General features: G+C 40.0%; 1 protein-coding gene across 3 annotated transcripts in view; it reads right to left on the reverse strand.

Moving 5' to 3' along the window:
• Positions 1-1,068: 1,068 nt before the first annotated feature.
• LOC113935012 (contactin-associated protein-like 3) overlaps positions 1,069-22,839 on the reverse strand; it is a 185,155-nt gene continuing 163,384 nt past the window's right edge. For 2 of the 3 annotated variants that reach the window (XM_027616720.2, XM_027616719.2), the window contains exons 18-24: positions 22,085-22,324; positions 21,310-21,540; positions 19,946-20,079; positions 19,042-19,129; positions 8,395-8,625; positions 8,095-8,166; positions 1,069-4,087 (exon numbers count right to left, since the gene is read on the reverse strand). In XM_027616720.2, the coding sequence (XP_027472521.1) occupies positions 3,894-4,087; positions 8,095-8,166; positions 8,395-8,625; positions 19,042-19,129; positions 19,946-20,079; positions 21,310-21,540; positions 22,085-22,324 (1,190 nt within the window). In that variant the 3' untranslated portion in view covers positions 1,069-3,893. The remainder of the gene's footprint in view (positions 4,088-8,094; positions 8,167-8,394; positions 8,626-19,041; positions 19,130-19,945; positions 20,080-21,309; positions 21,541-22,084; positions 22,325-22,839) is intronic. The other variant, XM_027616721.2, reaches the window with a different exon arrangement.

A 22,839-nucleotide genomic window follows, 5' to 3' on the forward strand; every position in this document is an offset into this window, starting at 1 on the left:
GGGGAAATGAAGATTGCATGGCAAGGTAGTTAATGTCCCTGCTAACAGGAACTCTCTATGATCCTGAGAATAATGAGAATTGTTTTGTGTTGTTGTTGTTGTTGTTGTTGTTTATAAAAACTTGAACTCTCTCTGGACTTAAATTTGCTAAACCAGTGCTTATGAACACTTTCATCCCACCAAAAAGTTGTAATACTCATATGCAGGTTTAAGTAGCCCAAAGATCTATCACTAATAATATTTTTATTCAGCTGTAGTAAGTATTTTCAACGTGTGCAGAATCTGTTAATGCCCTAGAGCTTGAAAATGTGCCCATGGGCTCCAGGGTAGCCATTTCTCCACCCTTTGGAGTGCAAACCACTTCATGTTTATTACTATCTTTCTAATTCTTCCTTCCATGTTGCCACTCATGATGAGCCAGGCTGGGGTAGAAGGAGACAGCCAAGATCCATTGAAGGCACCGAGGGACTCTTTAAACATGTTAGTTACATGGATTGCAAAACAATAGATTAAGCAACCCAATAAACGTGTTTTCATTTACTATGGGTCAACCGCATCCCCCTTGTTGGAAGACTATTTCAACATTCCAGCTGCATCATCAGAGCTAACTTATACTCTCTACAGAAAACACTCCAATCATATTTGTCTTCCTTCAAGGCAAGAACCATGAACTTCATATTTTATTCTTAAAAAATCCACTGAAAACAATTATGTATCAGATGTTCTGTAAGGAAAGAAAACGAAAAAATTCCGGAAGTAGTGATTATTCTAGACACACAGAATGCCCCAATATGTTTTTCTACATTGCTACATAATACTGGGGAGGTAGTGAAGGGGGGCTTTACTTCAACATGGAGTAAGCAGGGGTTCTGAAGTTCTAGTCCCAATAATAAGCGTTAATTATGTACTATTTTCCTTTTCTATTTGAAAATAAAACTTGGGGAATTATTATCTTTTAACATTTATTTCATAGAAGGATGTTATTTGCAAACTGGAATGGTATATTTATAGTGCTCAAGAAACCGAACTCTGGGGGGAAATCTTGTGCAACCAGTTGTGAGTATATAGTAAACATTCAACAAATAACTTACTGATTGTTAAATTATTGTTCTCTGGTAAAGGTTTAAATATCTACATTCATAGATATCTTAACTTGTAATACTCAGTACATATTAGGTACTTTATGTTTTACTTTGTGTTTGATAATTTAAATACCATCACAAATAATATTAACAGAGCACAGTATTCTCTCTATATACAGTAGAGATAAAGTAGTACACACACCACAACAGAATATATACATTTGCACATTTTTTAATATTTTAGGGGAAAAACAATATAATTTCATAATTCAAATTTCAATTTCTCTTAAAAATATTTTCCTAATTTAATTCAAAAAGGTTATTTTATTAACAAATAAGCAGGTTAAGTTTACAAATCAGTAAAGTGGGTGAAACATCACTGCAATTTGGTACAAATATTTTGTTTTCTCTTTTAAAAAGAGAGCAGAATACCATGAATTTCACTATCTATAAATCTGCAAAACGCCAGCTATCAAAGTGATTAACATTTCCGGAACTTAATATGATCATTTGTTAAAGTTGCAGTGACTTCAGGATGTTAAAATTCAGCTATGCATTAACTAGAACCTATCATTTTTGTCTTGGATCCTTCTCCACTCTGCATAGGACTTTTTGAAAAAAAAAGTATGTATATTATTCCTCAGGGTAGGTTCTTCATATATTAGTATGTTGAGACCCTGAAAATCCTTCATTATTCACTTAAAGAAACTTCAATAAAGGTATAGTACTGTGGTAGATTAACTTTGATCTCAGCCTGCTGGTTCAAATCCTTATGTAATCCCCTCCTGTTGAGTGTGGGCAGGACTTAAGACTTGCTTCTAAACAACTGAATTTGGCAAAGGGGTTGGGCTGTCACTCCCATCACCACATTACATTATAGGAAACTCCCTCTTATTAGCAGACTTGCTCTTGAGTCTCTCTCTTTCTCTCTTTCTCTCTCTCTCTTGCTGGCTTTGAACAGAAGCAGGCTTCCATGAATCTTCCAGCAGTAAGGACCTGAATGCTGCCAATAACCATAAGACCAAGGATTCACCACCTGAGTCTCCAGAGGAGGACACGGTCCTGGCTGACACTTCACTGCAGCCTTGCAGAAAACTCAGTAAACCCATGCCCAGCTCCTGATCCACAGAAACTGTGAGATAATATATGGGCGTTGCATTAAGCCACTAAATTGTGGTAATTTGTTAAACCTCATAGAAAACTAATACGAAACCATAAGAAAGAAGGTATTTTTTTGAGAAAAGACTTAGTATAGAGGATATCTTTTTCTGTTGTTTAAAAAAGTCACAGAAAAATAGGTATACACTCAAAGACTCGAAGGTCACAGCAAGGCTAAGTGTATGGAGTTCTGGGTGGTCCTGTTGTGGTCAAAGGAAGCAATCTAATTCCTGGCAGGCATATCAAGAGTGTAGCACATTTTATTTATAACTGGCTAGTTAGTGCAAACGGTGGGCTCCATGCAAGTATCTTATGACCCCTGCCACATGAGTAGTTACTGGAACAATTCCCACGGTTAATACAAATTCTTTGCTCCTCTACTCTGCAAATATCCCCGAATATGAAATGAACTGGTTGATTTTGGGTACACTGGATGGAAGCTGACTCCAAGATCCTAGATTCGTGACCAGAATGACAGATTTAGTTCAGATCCTACAACCTGCATTTTCCCTCAGCGTAAGCATCCTTCCACTGATACTCCAAATGGTTACTAGACTGAGATGGTATTTCAGGGGATGGTTTGCCTAGATCGGTTCAAAATTTAGAAAAAGGAATGGAGAGCTTTCGTTCAAAATGTGACTTTTCCCAAGTAAATGAAAAGACAGTCGCAAGAAATCAAATTGTTGTGATAACCTTCAGAACAGGAGAACCACAGGACTGCAAAGAATAGTGACCTAATCACGCCACATTTGAGGGAAACAAGTTGAGGATTATATTTCTTTCCAATGAAATGGAGGAAGGGTACATTTGCAGTGTTAAGTATACAGTTTATACCTGGGCACAACTTCAGTTAGAAAATATACATTTTGGGGAGATCATCAGATGATCTTTATCATAATTTACAAAGATTAAAATGACAAATTACAAAGAAAAATAAGTGAAGTATTGCAGACTGGAATGCTTTCCACGCTCTGCTACTTATGAATTTTTCTGTTCCATAAATGAACAGAATACTACAATTTCATAGCTGACATTCAGTACTCATTTCATCACTAAAAATGTATGCAAACTAACTTAAAAGAGACAAATAAAAAAACAATTGGCCAAAAAAAATGGGTTTTTCTAGGTTTCTAGTGCATTTTTGGCCAGTGGGCTCTGTTTCACAGGAAGATGGAAACGTACTCGAAGACCATCCGAGAAGCACTTCCCGGCTTTCAAATGTCAGTAGGTGATCGATAAAGGAAGTAAAACACAGATTTCCACGCAACACAAAACACTAGAGTCCAACTTTGACTTTTATAAACTTCCGTGTCTCGTTTTTAAGAGAGTAGGGCCACAGCTCAAATCCTTGGTTTCACTTAAAACCCCAAGTCGTTATGCAAAATACATTTGAATTTTCGACGACCGGGCCAGAACAGTCAGAAACTGCCGCACAGGGATTAATGAGCACGCCTAAGTCACTTCTACTTAAATAGATCATGAAGCAGCACGGAGCAGCGCCTCCCAGGACCACACTCGAGCAAGCTGATGGTGCTACACAGCCATCACCTGTCCCGGGGGGCCGGGAGGGGTTGGGCTTCATCCACTGGGAGCCCCTGGCTTAGCGAGAAACTCATCACATCACCAGAGCCCTAAGTAAGCCACCGCTGCCCCTCAGAAGAAATATTCTTTCTGGCTTTCACTAATTGTACTTTGCATGTTGACCTCACTTTTCAGAGCAGTCTCAGCGTTGTCTCCAGTTTGGGGAATATTTGACTCATTTTTTTGGTATAACCATCTTTGTTGATAAATCCGTATAGCTACGGCAGTGATGCTGAGCAAGATAAATATCACAACCGCTATCACACCTGGTGGGAGAAGAGAAGGGAAAAATGTAATCAGAAGGCAAACTTTGTGGATGATAGATAGAATATAGATGTTATAAAGCTTTGTTTACATCATATTTACATCACCAGGAAATTGGAAACTAGGTGGTATCAAAACACTGAGTGTGCTTCTAAGTCCGCACATCCGTTACATACAGCAGTTTTATGCCTTTTTGCTAAAGCTCTATCAGCTTGGCTTTCAGTTAATGCCCTCATGCTTAAATTCAGAACCGCAGCGTGGCCTCTTAGGTCATGCCCACACTGCATGCTAATGAACAAGCATGTTTTCATTATTTTAAAAAGACAGAGTGTACAGCCCTGTCGTAGAGTAAACACTTACGTATAAGTCTGTTAACAAAAATCTGACGCTGATGTTCTGCTGACTTACCAGTTCTGCAGTGAGTATACCACTTGTTTCTATGAGGCTAAAAGAGTCTTAAGGGATCTCTGCTGCTGGGGGGCTATGCCTTATGTGCGAGCCCCTTCAGTTGCTTGTGCACAGGGCCTGTGACTTGTTTTTAACCAACGAAATACAACAACGGTGATAAGCTCTACCGGGTTATGTGATTATATTACATAAGACTGTAGCACCTGTCTTATGGGACTGCCCCTCTTCCTGGTGTCTGTAAGGAGGCAAGCAGTCACGGTGGGAATCCATATGGGAATCCCTACATGGCAAGGAGCTGCAGGCGGCCTCTAGGTGCTAAAGGCAGCCAGCAAAAATCCAGAAGCTCTCGGTCCTACAGCTACAAGGCTGAATGCTGCCAACACCCATGCAGGTGAGGAGGTGGATCCTTCCCCAGAGGAATCTCCAGATGAGACCTCAGCCCTGGCTGATACCTTCCCTGCAGGCTCTTGGGACCCTGAGCAGAGGACCCAACTAAGCTGTGCCCAGACTCCTGACCCACAGAAACTGGGACACAATAAAAGTGGGTTGGGTTAAGCTCTAAGTGGGTGGTAATTTGTCAGGAGCAATAGGTAACCGATATACCATCATATTAGAAATTGTAAAAATATAGATAACATTCAGCTATAGGGAAAGTAGATTATTTGACATCTCCTGTGGGTAACGCTGTAAGTACCGAATGCATTACCTATGCCAGTGGTTCCCAACTTTGCACAGCAAACGATAACTCAGAATCTTTGAGTGGGAGGCTTGGACAGCAGTATTGTTTTAAAAGTTCCTCAGATTTTTTTTAAAACACTGTCAGGTTTGGGACAGTCAAATGAGGCCCAGAAGTGTTTGCTCAAGCTATCGTATTCATAAAGAATGAATGTTTAATCCATACCAAAACAAGGAGGTACCAAAAAAAGCAACCACTAGTCAATATACGTTTAAGATGACTGACACAGGCATTAATATTCCAATTAGCAAATGTTAGAAAACACATTACTGTTTCATGACGGGAATCAAAATTTGTGTTTATAAAATGAAGATTCTTCACTATACTCTGGGACAGACATAAGCTAATGGAGCCCAACAAACTCGAAGTTTGCTTGGGTGTATTTGGTCACAGGGATTCCTGAGCAGGTGCTCAAGAACGTTTTGAAAGATTCCTAACTATTAATAGGTAGAATAATCATCACTTTCAACATATTTTGCATCTCACTTGAGAACAAACAGTAGAGTTGCTTAATTACTTTTATGTTTCGTTATAGGACTTTGCTTTAAAGAGCTACACCATATCCAATCTTAGTGTCAGGGACAGTAACTCAATAACAGCAGATCAGGACACTTGATTATACAATTAACCGTCACCATTATCCTCAAACATCCAGGATGTTATTAAGTATGTAATTGATTACTAGCTGGTTTGTTTTGTGAGGTTTGGTAGGGTCCTAGAATAACTTCTGTCTTCATCCACTATCTGAAGAGATGGAGATAATTTGAATAATGCATCAGATGCCTTCCATAACCTCCCTTTCAACAATTCCAGTGTAAATGTGTTTGTGACAAGCACTAAGGTCTGCCTGCCTCTGCATCTACCTACACATCTGTCTCTTTCTCTATCTGTCCATCTACATGATGGATCTCTTGGCAAGAAAACCCTGTGATGCCTGGTTTACTGGGTGTGGATGTTATTTAGGTGAATTCTCCTTTCCTATATTGTCCCCTTGGCTTGCAAGAGGAGAAGGTGATACAGTGCAAAACATACAGATATCCATCTTTTGGAGTAATCCTTTAAACAGATCAAGTACTTTACATGTGGGTGCAGTCTGTGATCACTTCGACAAAGGGCTGCGAATTCTACCCAGAATTCTACGCTGTGGGTCGATATACTTGGCAGCCGACAAACCACATGGCAAACGGCCACCGCACAGATAGAAGGCAGATCCAAGTGAATTGCGGGGTTGTTGTTACCACCCTAACAGCCCACATGCTCTGATTCTCCATCCCGTCTATCAGGAGCCAAGTAGGATTTCTCAGGGGAATAATATTGGTGCAACTTATTTACCTTGTACAACTTGCCAGTGATATCTAACCAAACGCAATAAGGCCCCAAAGACCACATCTTCTGTTCTATCACCAACCTATCATTGTTGCTCTCTCTAAAAATGGCACCAACCACGACATTTTGAATTTGGGGACTTTGATTCCTATTTTGAAAATATTAATCACATTTAAGTCGATTTATTTTAAGTCAGCTTTTGTTTTATAGCAAAGTCTTCTCATTAAAAATAAATGAGAATGGTTCAGGTATAAGATTTGATTTATATTTTAACACAAAAGTATTCCTTTTAGATATACATTATAAATAACATATATGTTTTCTGTTCTTGGAGTTTGTGAAATCAGGGGATCATATACTTCATTCATTACAAAAATAGAAGTAGTTGAGCTAGGGATGGACATGTTAACATTCTTACATAGATTTGGTCAGGGCTTGAAAATGTCTGAATACCTTCCTAACAGTCTGGAGAAAATTGGCGTCTTGGTGAACAGAAGTGAAATGAGCAGATCCAATCTGACCTGGTGCACAGCCTGCCTGAAGAGTGGACACCCACTTGCATCCCCCAGCTCGAGGACTAATTCCCTTATTTGGAATAGCAATGGAATGGAGAGCAGTTCACTTCCTCCTTAGCAGAGTTTACAACTGACACATTTCAATAATCTAAGTAAATAAATGTAAATGCCCTCTGAATCATAAGGAGGAAACTTGAATATTCATTCCTTAAATCAGACCCAAATAAATAGTTTCAGAGAATACATTGGGAGATATTTAAGATGCAATTATTTTTACCTCTTCAAATATATATAAGTAGATAGAAAATATAAATATATATTATATATGAATATATATTTAAATACAGCTATAGTTTAACTATAGGACTTTGCTTTAAAGATTTACAGTATATCCAGTTTTAATGTCACATATATAGAATACATATGACACTAAAAGTATATATATTATACAAACATACATGAATAATTATATTTATAAATATAAAAGATATATATAAATCTAAGATAAGACTGACACCAGAAACAGTTTTGTATATTTATGTTTAGAGAAATCTTTAAGTTTTCTATCTTTATATTTACGAAAATGACAATTTGCATAGTTTAGGTACTTCTCTCACCTAATGTTTCATTTTAATATTTTTTTTATTTTAATATTATTTTTAAAAGTTTTGGGCTAATGGACTGGGAGGTCCATGGCTATTTTGAATCGAAGAAGTAAAGGTGAATATGTCATATACACACACACACACATATATCCTGAACCTATGAATGGGCATTTTCAAATGAAAAACCTTATTATTCCGTAGCTTGGCAACTATCCTTTTAAAAGCCTCCCCGTGGAACCACGGGTTCCTTCCACTAAGCGCCTGCAGATGCTGACTTGGGTGCAATCCCATCAAGAACATCAGCAAATGTGTGTGGCCTGCCATTGACCTCGCACATCAGCGCGGATTCTCAGACATTTTTTGGTTTATGCCAACAGTGACAACAACGCCAAGGACCGGGTCATTCACAGCCCTGTTACCTCCGATGACAGCAGAGTCACTTCTGTCAGCATTAACTAAGGGTTCTCCCCCATCTGTTGGTCCAGAACCACCTATAGTAGAAAAAGGGAGAATGACAGAGGCGAGAGGGAAGGAGGACTTTGGAGACATTCACAAACATTGCACAGAAGAGCAGAGCATTGCGCTGGTAGAAATGAACATGAAACCAAGACCAGAGCACGGCCAGGCGAACCAACAGAGGGCTTTGGAAAGCTCCGGGATGGAGCCCGGGGTGGAGGACCGCGGGCGGCGAGCGCGACCGCGGGCGGCGGGGCACGCACCTGCGCCACCTGCAAGCGGGCGGGTGGCCTCCTGCGCCGGGGCTCCGGGTCCCGCCCCCTCCGCGCAGCGGGACGCGGCGGTCACGCGTCCGCGCACGGTGACCGGGGCAGGGCCGCCGGGGCGCAGCGCAGCCTTGAGCGGAGCGGCGGGGCCGAAGCGCACGGCCGAGAGGCAGCCGGTGAAGCCGCGCGCGCCGGCCCGCAGCGTGTCCGGGTCCGCGCCGGCGGTCTCTGTGGGCAGAGAAGGGGGCACACGTCAGGGCGCGGGGGCGCAGGCCTGGCCCGCGTCTGCACCGGAGCGACGAACCGACCCTCCCTCCGAATCCTCTGTCCTTCCTTCCTTAAGAGGAGACGGCCAGGGCCGGTACCTGCGGCCTGGGCCAGTGACCCGCAGGTGCTAACTCTGCGTGTGGGCAAACCGAAGCTTCCCTGGATGCAGTCACGCCGTACAAAGGAATTAAATCCTCTGCCAGTGCGCTTTTCAAATGATCATTACAACATTTTGTAACAGGATTTGTGGCCAATAATCTAGGTGGTTACAGTGAAATGTCTCCTGAGCTCGGGGACAACAGTGCTCTGGGAACCCCTACCGCAGTTCTAATCTCGCCATTTACACTTTGGTCTGGCTCACTGTTCTCAGCCCCACAGAGGCCCCTCCCTAACCACAGGTGTCAGGGAGGACCCCCACCTCCCGCTGCCTTTCCCCCTTCACAAGGGTGGTCTCTGTCCCCTCTCCGTAAGTCTAGGCTCGCTCCCTTTCGTGGCCCCTGCCCTCACTTGGATCTGACCGAGGTTGTATAGCTAAAGAAGAGCAGCGGTGGACCCAGGAGAGCAGAACATCCATTCCTTCACTTCGATGATGAGTAGTTCCTGCAGTGCACTTGCTCAGTGCGCCCCAAATCTGACCAGGGGCAGTTAAGTGCAGGCTGCGAATGTTTCATGGATGCTCAGGGAAGCCACCTCAATGTGGGGACACTTGGAATCTGCTGTCAGACTTCCTCCCTGCTTCGGTGTGTACACTAGCTGGTCAACGACATCTTTTCCTACCAACCGTAAACAGCAACCAAGAATTTATCCAGTGGTTTCCACAGGCTGGGCACTGTGTGAGGTCTTCGCCAGAGGTGAGAACTGCTCACAGCATAACACCATGAGTGCTTTTATTCCTACTGGAAGCTGGTTAACATTAGATTTTAGAAAACCAAGGTCTTTCACGTGGGGCGACCTGGATCCAGGCTGGCTATAGTAACCCCCTTTTCAACAGGATATTATCTCTTTTATTCTGTCGGTATCTTTAAACGTATTCATAATTGCTCACATTAAGGGATAGGTAAAGGGGGATCATTTCTACTTTAATGAATGCATACACCATCCATAGAATATATGTATAGACTCTAGAAGTGTTTTTTTGATTGGCATAATAGCTGGTCTTTAAGTTCACCCTAAGAATCTCAGCTGTGATCCAGTGTATCTTAATGTTGTAGTTAAACTCTTAGGGGACAATGTTTCCTTTGAGTTTGAGTTTTTCAGGGGTACTGTAAGCACTATGTAAAAGACCTCTAAAAGCAACTAAAGTTAGGGGCATGTTTACATTGTCATAATCCTAATACACAACTCTCTGAAACCTAGAGCTATCTTGGGCAGGTTGATTATATGAGGCATCAAGGAGCTTTATGTATGATGAATTTCAGCTACATTCTTATAGTGAAGTAAAAGCGAGCTTGAGACAACTCAATTAAATGATTATATTAAAGAGTTCTTTTGGGGCTCCTGGGTGGCTCAGTCAGTTAAGGGTCTGCCTTTGGCTCAGGTCATGCTCTCGGGATCCTGGGGTTGAGCCCTGCATGGGGCTCCCTGCTCAGTGGGGAGTCAGCTTCTCCCTCTCTATCTGCCCCTCCCGCCCCCCCCCAGCTTGTGCTCTCTCTCTCAAATAATCTTAAAAAATAAAAAAATAAAGAGTTCTTTAAAAATCACTTAACTTTTTTTTTTGCATTCAGACTATAGATATTCCGTAAAGAAAGGCAACCTTGCTTGAATATACTTGAGAGAATGTCAAGAAGAACTGAAAGGGGAAAACACTGTAATAGTAATGTAGGACTTTTACAATGCGAAAATACTAAAAAACAAAACAGTACAGGCCAATTAAAAGTCTCAGCCGCTGAGCAAAAAGAGGGACTGGACAACACTCACTCTCCTGGTCAAAGTCTGACGTGAGCGCTACCAGGCTAGGGTCACAGAACAAATCCTGGGCAGACATTTGTCTTAATTATTAATTGGACTAATTTTGTCAAATTTATTTTTTAAAGATAAATTTAAAAATTTCTATAGGCAGTGCTATTACTCAAGAAAGAAACATCAGTAGAACATTATATTGCAGTCAAGAATTTGTACTTGACATTTATACCTATATATGGGTTGGGGGTATGGACATGTGTGGGTGGGCTTTTCTGCCCACCTAGCCTATTAACCACGGAGCTGTGGCCATGATTTGTATGCTTGTTGGGTATCGATATACATCGAAGGGTTGACTGCTCACTGTTGCCTCTTGCCTTCAGATTTTCCATCCTTAGGTCATGATTGTGATTCACTTTTTGACCGGAATAATTCTCTAGTATTTTCCTCAGATGGGATGCACGGTCAATATTTACTCTCCATCCTTCCTTGTTATCCAAAATATCTTTTCTTAACCTTGTCAAATACATTATATATTAGATGCTTGCATTGTGTCTCATTCCTCAGCAATGTTAACCATAATCCACATCATTTTTTTTATCCCACTGTAACAAATGAGAAGTTGGATGCTGATGCCAAAATCATTATTTTTTTCATTGTGGTAACTTCTGTCTAGAAAGTTTGGAAGATTTTTCTCTGTGGGTTTTGCAATTCGGAAATTTTCCCAGTTGTATGTCTTTTCTCATCAGAATTGATGAGAATTTCTCATCAGCATTCTTTCAATCTGCAACTCAGGTTTTCCTTTAGCTCAGAGAAAAATTTTTTTAATGCATAATTACTGTCTTTGCTTCCAATTCTGTTTCTGGATCTCTAATTATTCCTGTTAGGTTCTCTCTTATTCTCCCTCCTAATTTCTCTCTCTTAATCTTTTTTCTCTGCAGTTTGAGATCGTTTCGCTCTATAATATTACAGGCCAGTATGTGAGGATAACCAGTGATGGTTATCACCTTCAGATGACCAAGTGAAATCTTGAAAAGCCGTATTTACTTTAACCCCCAGAGCTGGTGGGTGCATGTGTGACTTTTTTCAAATTTCCTTGAGTGCCAAGTTTCATCCTAGTTGGTCCTGTCTTCTTTAACAGCTCTATTTTGATGTGGGAATTGTATTTGTTGCCTTTAATCCTTCTCTCCCTTTCCTTAGGGGTGATGTTATCTTTTTACTTGTTTATTGATTGGTCTGCTAATGAGGACTTCACGGTTGGGGATCTTATAGGATAGGGGGCTCCTGGCAAGGGGGAGGCTGCAACTTTTCTGCCCCATACCCAGCAGCGGACCCGCAGGCTGATCCTCTAACCCCGAAGTGTGGGAAGCTGTCTTTCTCCCTCACCCTCCCCACGGTAGAAGGAGTGTGTTCCAATCATTCAGTGCATCCTCCGCTCCACAAGGGGCACTGAGGATGGGCACAACCATGCTGAGCGGTGTTGACTTTCCCTTTGGAGATCAAACTTCTTTAAATTCTAGATAAATGACACAATTAGAAAATGAGTAGTAGAGGGGAGCCTGGGTGGCTCAGTCGTAAAGCGTCTGCCTTCGGCTCGGGTCATGGTCCCAGGGTCCCGGGATCGAGCCTCACATCGGGCTCCCTGCTCGGCGGGGAGCCTGCTTCTCCCTCTCCCACTCCCCCTGCTGGTGTTCCCTCTCTCGCTGTGTCTCTCTCTGTCAAATAAATAAATAAAATCTTAAAAAAAAAAAAAAAGAAAAGAAAATGAGTAGTAGACAGACTTCCAGTCTGTCTTTCCAACAATTCAGAGCTGCAGGGACCTGATTTTCAGAGTTGGAAAGAAGTGAATGAATTAGTCCTTCCTCCCCGAAACACACGCCCACCACGCACCAAACTCTCCCAGCACCTGCAGCTAACACCTGAAAAGAAATCAGGGATACTTTGGGACCCTAGGTGCTTTGAACAAGCAATGCCAGTAGGTACTTACTGGAAGACTAGTCTTTAGTAAATAATACCAACTCTTCATGTAATGACATGTGAGCTGTCTCCGCCACTCTTTTACTCGACAAGGTGATACCGTCAGAACTCTACACAATTGCTGCTCTTAGTTCCTTAGTCCTTTTCAAAAATTGTGCAGCCCCTCCCGATGTGGCCCTGCTCCGTCTCAGCAGTCCTGAACCCTGGGCCCTTCCAGTCCTCTCCCCCCATCTCCCATCACACCCTGTTCTCGAACAAACTCATTCACACGTCAGAATAAACGTCCAGTTATGGCTCATCACTCACCTCTCCCTGCTGCATGTGCAGAAGGGCTCTGGCAAAAGAAATAAATCTCTAATAGTTTTTTTTATTATTATTGAGATACAATTCACATTGTATCATACAAGGGTCACATAAGACTGACCCTTTTAAAGTACACAATTCAGGGAGGTTTTGTATATTTACAAAGTTGTAAAACCATTACCGGTATCCACTTGCAGAATCTTTCTATCACTCCAAAAGGACCCCAGTACACGTTAGATTCCATGTCCCATTCCTACCCTTCTCTAGCCCTGGGCAAACCTAAACTTTCTGTTTCTACAGATTTGCCTATTCTGGACATTTCATACAAAATAAATCATACAGTATGTGACTTTCTGTGTTTATCTCTTTTCACTTAGCATAATGTTTTCAAGACTCATCCATGTTGTGTCATGTGTTGGTACTTTATTACTTTTTATGGCCAATATTTCATTGTATACCAACAAAATACTGGCCATAAAAAGTAACATTATACCACTTAGTCGATGGCCACTGGGGTTATTCCCACTTTGGGTTATTAGTGGAGAATACTGCTTTGAGGATTTCTGTACACCTTTTGTGTCCGGACATACGTTTTCAATTCTCTTGGGTTCATACCTAGGAGTGGTCATATGGTAACTCTGTGTTTAACTTTCAAATAAACTGCCAAACTATTTTTCCACAGTGGCTGCACCATTTTACATTCCCATCACCAATGCACAAGCATTCAAATTTCTCCACATCCTCCACAACACTTGTTCCTGTCTTTTAGTGATATCTTGTGGTTTTGATTTGCATTTCCTTGACGGCTAATGATTTTGAGCGTCTTTTCATATTGGTCATTGGTATATCTTCTTCGAAGAAATGTCTTTGATTTTGACCTCTGACCAGAGGTCAAAATCCTTGACCATTTTTAAATGGGGTTATTTGTCTTTTCGTTTAGTTGTAAAAGCTCTTTATATACTCTGCAAAAATTTCTTACGAGAGACATGACTTGCAAATGGTTTTCCTCATTTTGTGGGTTGCCTTTTTACGTTCTTGGTAGTGTCTTTTGAATCACCAAGGTTTTAATTTTGATTAAGTCTGATTTATCTATTTTCCTCTTGCTGCTTGTGAGAAACCATGATCTAACCCAAGGCTTTTGAGAAGCCTTACCTGAGAAACCATTGCCTAACCCAACATCACAAAAATGCACAACCATAGTTTGGTCTAAGAGTTTTATAACTGTAGCCCCCCGCCCCCCCCCCACACACACATTTAGGAGTATCATCCATTTTGAGTTAATTTTTCTAAATGGTGTGAGATAGGGTCAACATTGCTTTTTTAACCTGTGTATATCTGGTTGGCTCAGTACCATTTGTTTAAGAGACTATTCTTCCTCCATTGAATGGGCCTGGCACCAATATCAAATGTCAATTGACGATAAATAGTTTTATTTCTTGACTCTCAATCTATTCCATTGGTCAATATGTTTATCCTTATGTCGATACCACACAGTTTTGATATCCATGGCTTTGTACCAAATTTTAAAATCAAGGGTGAGACCTCCAACTTCATTCTTCTTTTCAAGATTGTTTTGGCTATTTGGAGTCCCTTGCATTTATATATGCATTTTGGGATTAACCTGCCATTTGGATTTTGATAGGAATTTTGTTGAACCTGTAGATCAATTTGGGGAGTACTGCCATATTAGCAATATTAAGACTTCCAATCCATGAACACTGATGTCTTTCTATTTATGTAAATCTTCCATAATTCTTTCCAGCAATCTTTCATAGTTTCCAGTGTATGTGTCTTACACCCCTTTTGTCAGTTATTCCAAGGTATTTTATTCTTTTTGATGCTATTTTAAATGGAATTTACATTTCAGTCTTCATTTCATTTCTGTATTATTCATTCCTAGTATATAGAAATACAACCTAGTTTGTTTTTCATTATGAAAGCACAGTGGGTTTTTTTCAAATACTTTTTCTGTGCCTACTGAGGTATCCATGTGGTTTTTGTCCTTTATTCTATTAATATGGAGTATTACATTGATTGCTCTTTATCTGTTGAGCCAACCTTAAATTCCTAGGATAAATCTTACCTGGTCATAGTGTATAACAATTTTTCTATGTTACTGGATTAAATTTGCTAATATTTTGTTGAGGACCTTTGCATTTCTATTCATATTGCTGAAATTTTATAAACTTTTTGTATCTTCCACTCCATGACTTTCCTCCTAAATGAGATAAATTCTTAGGCAGACCATAGCAAAGACAAACACACGTCACATAAGTCAATGGAGTTTTTAATATCTAAACTGTTGTCTGTCCATGAAGGTATCAGTAGGTAATTTCCACAAATTATGTATTACCCAATTCTCATATATGGAGTTCCATTTCAACATATGATCCTTCGGTGGATTTTCTTTCCCCACACTAAAAATTGACCCACTATGATTTATCTGCATGACTATATTGATTTGAACTAAATGCAACCTATGTATTCTTTCCCAGGAGGAAATAGAATGGCACATCTTTATTCTGCACACTTCAGCACAGATTTTTTGTTTTGATATTTTGGGGATCTTTGCTTTTGTTGTTTTTTAATGCACAAAAGACAAAATCAACAGAATACCATTTATACAAAAGTCTTCAGAGAACTAAAACTTGGTAAAAATGTTAGGGCACCTCACTGGGTTGTATTTTAAAGCACTCATACTTTAGGATTACAGGCCACATCCAAGTCAAGACTAGACAGAAAATTAGAAATCTAATGATTTGCATTTTAACTAAGATTTTACTAAAATTATTTTATAGTAACTGGGAACACTTAACCTGAGTGGTCATCATTAATAAGACCACTGAAGAATGGGAAGAACAAGAGCAGCCTGCTAATTTAGAAGATGATCCTGAACCATTTTTCCCAAAGCACATTAGGGTAAATAATAATAATGATAAATTAGATTCATCATGAACATTATTTTATCTTTTATATTCCCTATTATATTGCAAGTGCCTTGAGGGCAGGTATAGTATGTCTTGTTGCTAAGCATTCAAAAGGTCCAGGGAAATACAAGTGCACATCAGGGACCAACAAAGCATTTTTAATGAATGGATAGCTCTTTAAGTCAAAGTAGCTAACTAAAAATAAGTACTGGATATCTTGCCATGGTTTGAGACAACAACTTTCTTTGGAAAAATTAATGCCTCTTTTATTAGCCAATCTGTTGGTCTATTTTACTATCAGTTTATGAAAGGAAGCTCAGTTTACATTTTCCAAATCTGAACAAAACATAGTAGTCTACTCATAGTTACTAACTGGTAACTGGAAGCTATCCTGAAATAAAGTTATCCAAAACATGAAAAGTTTTATTAGCCTTTGATCAAGATGAGTACCTCTACGTATAGATGAAATGAATATTTATAATTTTATTAGATTCAATTTCTTCAGGCAATAAACTTCATTGCTGAATTTCAACTTTAATTTTTATAGCCTGAGAGAGATGTTTTGACCATTCTTTTTTTTTTTAATGTATAGCATTAGATTCTTTTTTTTTTAAGATTTTATTTATTTATTTGACAGAGAGAGCGAGAGAGCACAAGCTGGGGGAGCAGTAGAAGGAGAGGGAGAAGCAGGCTTCCCGCTGAGCAAGGAGCCCGATGCGGGGCTCGATCCCAGGAACCCGGGATCATGACCTGAGCCGAAGGCAGACGCTTAACCATCCGAGCCACCCAGGTGCCCTTGACCATACCATTCTTGAAACATTAACATCTTCGATTCCATGCTATTGCCCTCTATATATTAACTTGTAGGAAAATAAAAATTTATATGATAAAATGTATTATTCTCCTTTTTTAATTAAAATGATTTCCTTTATATAAGGCAGGTTAGTTATTAAATCAATTTCCATAATCTATGGCGTATCTATTTACAGATAATAAATTCAAAGCTAAATTGTCTTTAAAAGTATTTCTTTGTCAATTTCACACTTCCTGATGGCAACTTTTCTACCTTGAGTCACAAACACTTCTGAACCTGCCTCATCGCTCCTGTCAGAGGCTGGAGTCACTGAGGACAAGCAGTTGTGTGGGGTGTGTTCCTTTTGTTCCTTGACCCTATCTGTCCTCATGGCTGGGAAAAGAATGCACACAGACACCCGCTCCCACAAGGAAGGGGGGATGACGCTGCTGGCGGCAGACGGGGACATCTCTCCACTCACAGACCTCCCCTGTAGGGGAGCCCGGCGCTGAGGCTTGCACACCCCTAAGATGATCAATTCCTCGCTCTGTTCAAACCAAGGATAGTAACTCTCCATCCGGCCAGAGACTGGAGCTCAGCATCAGATAAAAAGGGAGCAAATTCTTTTCTGCTTGGGTGTTAAAAACAATTATCCTATTCACCTGACAGCCAAGGACGGGGTTCCATCCCACTGTTGTGTGAAACTCAAAGCTTTGAATTTTTAGGAACTTCATAATATCCTCTAGCTAAATGTATACTGTTATTCTCACGGGTGAAAGCCAGAGGAGGAGCTTATTTCTTTCCAATGTTCTCCCAGTTTTTGTGGTTTTCTATACTATGCCACTGTTTTAAAAAGAATAAAAAATCTACTGGGTGTTCTATGTAAGTGATGGATCACTAAATTCTACACCTGAAATTAATATTGCACTGTATGTCAACTAACTAGAATTTAAGTAAAAACTTGAAAAAATAGAATAAAAAATCTACTAATACACAAAAACATGGATGTCCAGAAATGACACATTTCTGACCCTCTCTGATGGGCTGCAATAGCTAGAAACTTCTTCCAACGCTCAAGGGGGAAACAACTGCTCTCATTTGTATCTTTGCGCTAACTTCTCGATGACTATTCTGCACGTGCAGAAGGGACAGGAACAGCGAACCACACCAAAGCACCAGCAGCGCAAGCTGCTTTTCTGCCAACACATCGTGGAGGCCAATTCTTTATCCACCTTAAGGCGTGATTAGAAAGCAGGACCACCACTACAGCCTGAAGTTGCTATTCATCATATGGTGCTAAAACTGTATTTTCACAGCAAAGAACTCCGGGACCCTCCTTAACTGGCTTAACCTGCACCTGTAACTGCGCACGACCAACACGGAGCTTCTGGTCATCTAAACGATGCGCATTTGTTTTTACCCTTTACAAGGGGCACGCTGGGATTTGTCACATTTCCTCTGAAAAATAAGAACTCACCATTTTATTGCCCATCATCTTTTTGAAAACTGTGGTCATTTTAATAGTTACTGTGCTTCTCACCGTATTTTGAATATCCGCCCATGTGCTGTCTCTAAATCTCCCCAGTTTTGTAAGATGTTATATATGGGGGGGGGCAGAAGAAATTATCAAAGAACCAATGTGCAAATGGCTGAGAAGGTAATAAAGATTCCATGAATTATCTAGGACTAAACAGAGCCAGATGGGTGTCACGTACCAGAGCAGGAATAATACACAATACCACAAGATTTCTCCCGAATAACTTTAAATATTGATAGCACATACAGTTTACATATAAAAGATCAAAAAGAAAAGATACCTTTCAAAATTTATTTTTATTTCAACTTAATTCAAGGGTAAAAATAAAGGCATAAATAATTTGATGCCTAAGTAGTATAGTATGCTTTTACTCTCCTACTTTAATGGAGAATAACTCACAGCCATAAAGAGTGTGTGTGGGATCTTCAGGTCCCGACTTTCGAAGAGTAGTTGGGAGCATTGAACACATCTCAGAACAGGGCCCGGTCTACTGCCCAACACGTATTCACTTGCTAAAATAAAATTAAGTCTTTTCTCTTCTTTTTGTAAATGTAAATCTATATTTATCATTGAATGATTCTGCATTTGACCCCTGATTAATATATAATTTGTGAACGTGATACCTGCTTTGATTTCGCCTTTCCTCAATTGTTAGAAAAATACCAAGTTTCATTCTGCTTGATTGCCAAGGGAGAGGGTAAGTGTGGAGGAACTTCTCAGGGATCACTCTGGCTCACCTACAGACAGCCCTTACTGGTGATTACAGGCACACTCAGACAAAAGAGCGGCTTCTACCGTGATTGTCGCTCACTGGGAAACCATGAATATGACAAGGAGCTTCTTTCAGCATGATGAACGCTTCCTGTGTTTGCAACCTAACACTTCTGATCCATGTCATGGGGTTGGGGGAGGGGGGGGACGACGCTCTTTCTGACACTTACCTAAAATTGTCCCCAACATAAGGGATTTGACAGCATTGAATTCTGTCCCTGATGACAGGATGACTTGTCTCCTTGCATTCTGGTTAACCTATTAAATATTCCACAAGAAGCAAACATCAAAATGGAGAGCAATTTTGATGATAAGAGAATGAGAATCAGAGGGAGACCAAGAAAAATGGTAAAAATGAGCCATACATTCGAGCTATCACAAAGGTTAAAGGAGAAAATGGTTTCATAACAATTTTTATAATACCTCAGATTCCACACCACCACCCCCCCCCACTGCCTATTCTTTTCCCTTTATTTGTCTTCATGGTTTAAGGATCTGTAATTGGTACAATCCACAAAGGGATGCAATAAGCTATTTCAAACCTTAAACTTTTACTTATTTCAAATAGAAATTAGTAACACGAGCAACAAAAGGTATTATTCACACAGATTCAATATATAAAGGTTATTCTTCAAAACCCAGTGACAATGAATAATTTAAACACTGATGCTTTTAAAAAATGTATTCCCACTTTAAGCAAAATCTTGCTTTTCCCCTTGTGTTTACACTTCCGCAGGCCTTGCTTTTTTTTGTAGTCAGATGGGAACAGGTTCCCATTCTCCCATCTCCAGTAATCACTGGGAGAAACTAGACAACATTGCCCTACCGATAAGGACAGCCTGGTATTTCAAGTGGTCAAATAATAATAAGAACCTTGTCAGCCTCTTGCTAAACAAACAAACAACATTGCTAAATAAAACACTTTAGCTACGTTTTCTGTCCCCAGGACTTTATGGGAAGACTGTGCTGAATATGTATTTCTTTTACTAGGATTTATTATCAAAGTCTTGCTGGAGGTCACACACTGAGTGTCACAGGTTTGGTTACTGTTGCCTTTGTGAATCTACCCCTTACCTCTACAGAGACCACAGCCGCTTCTCTGTGAATCTTCACCTGGTGAAGCTGCCCATCGGCAAGGTTTTTAAAACCAAAGTTAAAAACATCAGGTTCCTGGTGCCTGTCCAGCTTATACCTGATCTGCAAAGTTCCTAAAGAAGACAAAAAATGACACTTTTAACTAAAAAGGAATTTCATTAAAAATGTCAATGCAGGTTTTAAAGCACATTTTGTTTTTATTTGTTTCATATAATTTGAATTTATTGAGCACTTGCTTAAGGACACCAATAATCCCTGTTCCTGGAAGAGTGATCATTTGTGTGCTATTCCAGGGCCAAATTCAGAATCCAATTATGCTATTTAAAAAGTCAAGACCAAATGGTCTTTTTCCAAGTTCTTCCATTTTCTTTAACTAAAGGAAAAACTCTAAGTTAAGCATATGAGAACTCGGAGCTAGGCTCGAAGTTAATTATTCATGTGGTATTCATAGTATTAAATGGTAAAACCTCAAGCAATATTGCATTAACATTCAGTTTCTATAAGCATCACTTCTTTTAATGTGACTTATTTTAATGCATTTTAATGTATTGCTGACATTTGCATAATGAATTTTTTTTTTGTGCACAACCAGAATTTTTCTCCTAATTTTTCTGCCATAATCAAGAAACAGAGGAAAGACAAAAGATTTGCTACAATATCTAAATTTCCTGATGTCCTTCACAGATATGCCCACTACCCCATAACTCCCATACTGCCCGTAATAGGTCCTCCGGAACGTAAGTCTCTGCCCTTCGCCCCTGTGAAGCAAGGTTATAGCTTGGTTTAATTCTCCATCTCGAACAGTCTTGGAAAGACTTGGTGGCCATGGGTTGGGTAGCTCTTATCCCACTTTTCTTTGTACGTAGATATGACATGAATGATTTTTCAATCACTAATGAGTGAAGAACAATCATATTCATCTGATCCTTAGGAATAGTGGATTTTAGATAGTTTAATATACTTCTTTACTTCACTCAGAAGGAGGAGGGAATATTTTCCATGTACAAAACGAGATATCTTGTTTCAAAGTCAGTTGCAAAACTAATTTATTCATGTACAGAAGGAAAGACTTCCCAGAATAGCAAGAAGCATAGCTGCACATCAAATACCTAAAACGATCAGACTTTCATGGGAGAGATGTATCTGAAATGTAATCATGGAAATGTTAACTTTAGTGATAAACACTTGAGGTTATCATGAAAAATAAACCACCCCTGATAGAACGAGAATTGCAAGCCATGAAATTGTGTTTCCTCTGTGTAGTTTAACACCTAAAGGGTCCCCCTCATTGTGTGCCTAATTTTCTAATTCAGTCTCCTTGTTCTTACAGTCTCGACACTCACCATTGGGGGCAAGGATAACGGACAGGTACTCCTCATAGAAGGAGCTCACATAGAGGAGTAAGCTGGGTGTCCCTGTGGTCCGGAAGCTCAGTGTGGTCATTTCGCCGGCCAGCGTCAGATCCTCATGAAATAAAGCTGCAAAGGAGCTGGAGTTCTTACTGGAGGTGTAATTAGAATGTTCTTGAAAGTTGTAGATAACTGATGAGCCAGTTCCAAAATACGCAGAAATCTCTGGAATGACACTCATTTTTGTTATGTTAGCACTACGTGAATGCAAGGCTCTTCTCTACGTGTATTTACACAGTATCTCTAACCCTTAAATATCTCAAGAGAGAAAACAAGAATGTCATGCTTTACTGGGTGTTTTTAAATTTTAAAAATATTTCAGGTTAAAAAAATAATAAAATATGGATAAAAAGATAACTTATCCCCATGCATATTCGCATGACGTAGAACTGAGTAACAATATTTTATTATGGCCCACAAAATGCTTCATCTCAGATTTACAGAGCATTAAATGCCGAGTGTAAATATATACTTAGAGTTATTGTTCTTCTCAGTGTTGCATCGATGATGCTGGATCCAACAGAAGTCCTCACGAGCTTCTCAAGAATAGAATCATAAAGGGACGAATTTGGGAGAGAAACAGCTCTACTTTAGCCAATCACAGAGAACTGCCTTATCCTTCCTTTACAGGGTCAAATGCCAGAAACACAAGGCAAACAGCCAAATGAGGTGCCTCCGTCTCCCCGTCCTGCTCGTGGGGCACACTCACCGCTCTCGCAGAATGGCCCGTCATATGCAGAGAAGGCACAGTCGCAAGTGATGCCCCTGGGTCTCTCTCTACATCTCCCTCCGTTGCGACACAGGTGTCCATAGCTGCTGCAGTGTCCTGGGCACCCTGGCTCCACGCCTGGTGTCATTGTGGCCCTTTCTTCCAGGTCCAGGGCCAGCCCATTCAACCGCAGCGACCGAATGCACCCCAGGAAGCCTCTCTGTCTGGTGGCCGTCCCACCTACAAGGGAAACACTGCAACTGCAAACGTGCTCCTGGGTGTCTTGGTGGCATTTCGACTCCACGTCCAACTGAGGCCGTACCGATAATGTCAAAAGAGCGACCCGCCGAAAGTTTTACGAACACAGACAAGTTTGAAAACATAGGCTGATCACATATTAAGATCCATCAAATGATATCGAATAAACCATTGACAAAAATATTTTTGAAGATGACCTTCGTAAATATTTATTCTAAAAATACTTCTTCAAGTGATACTTAGAAAGATTTGTACACTTTTATATCGGTTCCTTCATAAAAAAAAAAAAGACCCATCTATCCTTTTTAGAGTTTAAGTAGATAAACTGTGATATGCACAATAAAATTAGATAGTTGAAAATCTTTGCAATGTAATATATATTACAAATTTGTAATACACAAGTTTATATATAGTGTATATATTTAATATATGATATACATTATAATTTGTATATGCATTTGTTATATATATATATTTTGTTACATATTTATTATATA

The sequence above is a fragment of the Zalophus californianus genome, chromosome 13 (genome assembly GCF_009762305.2).
Source record: "Zalophus californianus isolate mZalCal1 chromosome 13, mZalCal1.pri.v2, whole genome shotgun sequence".
Lineage (NCBI taxonomy): Eukaryota > Metazoa > Chordata > Mammalia > Carnivora > Otariidae > Zalophus > Zalophus californianus.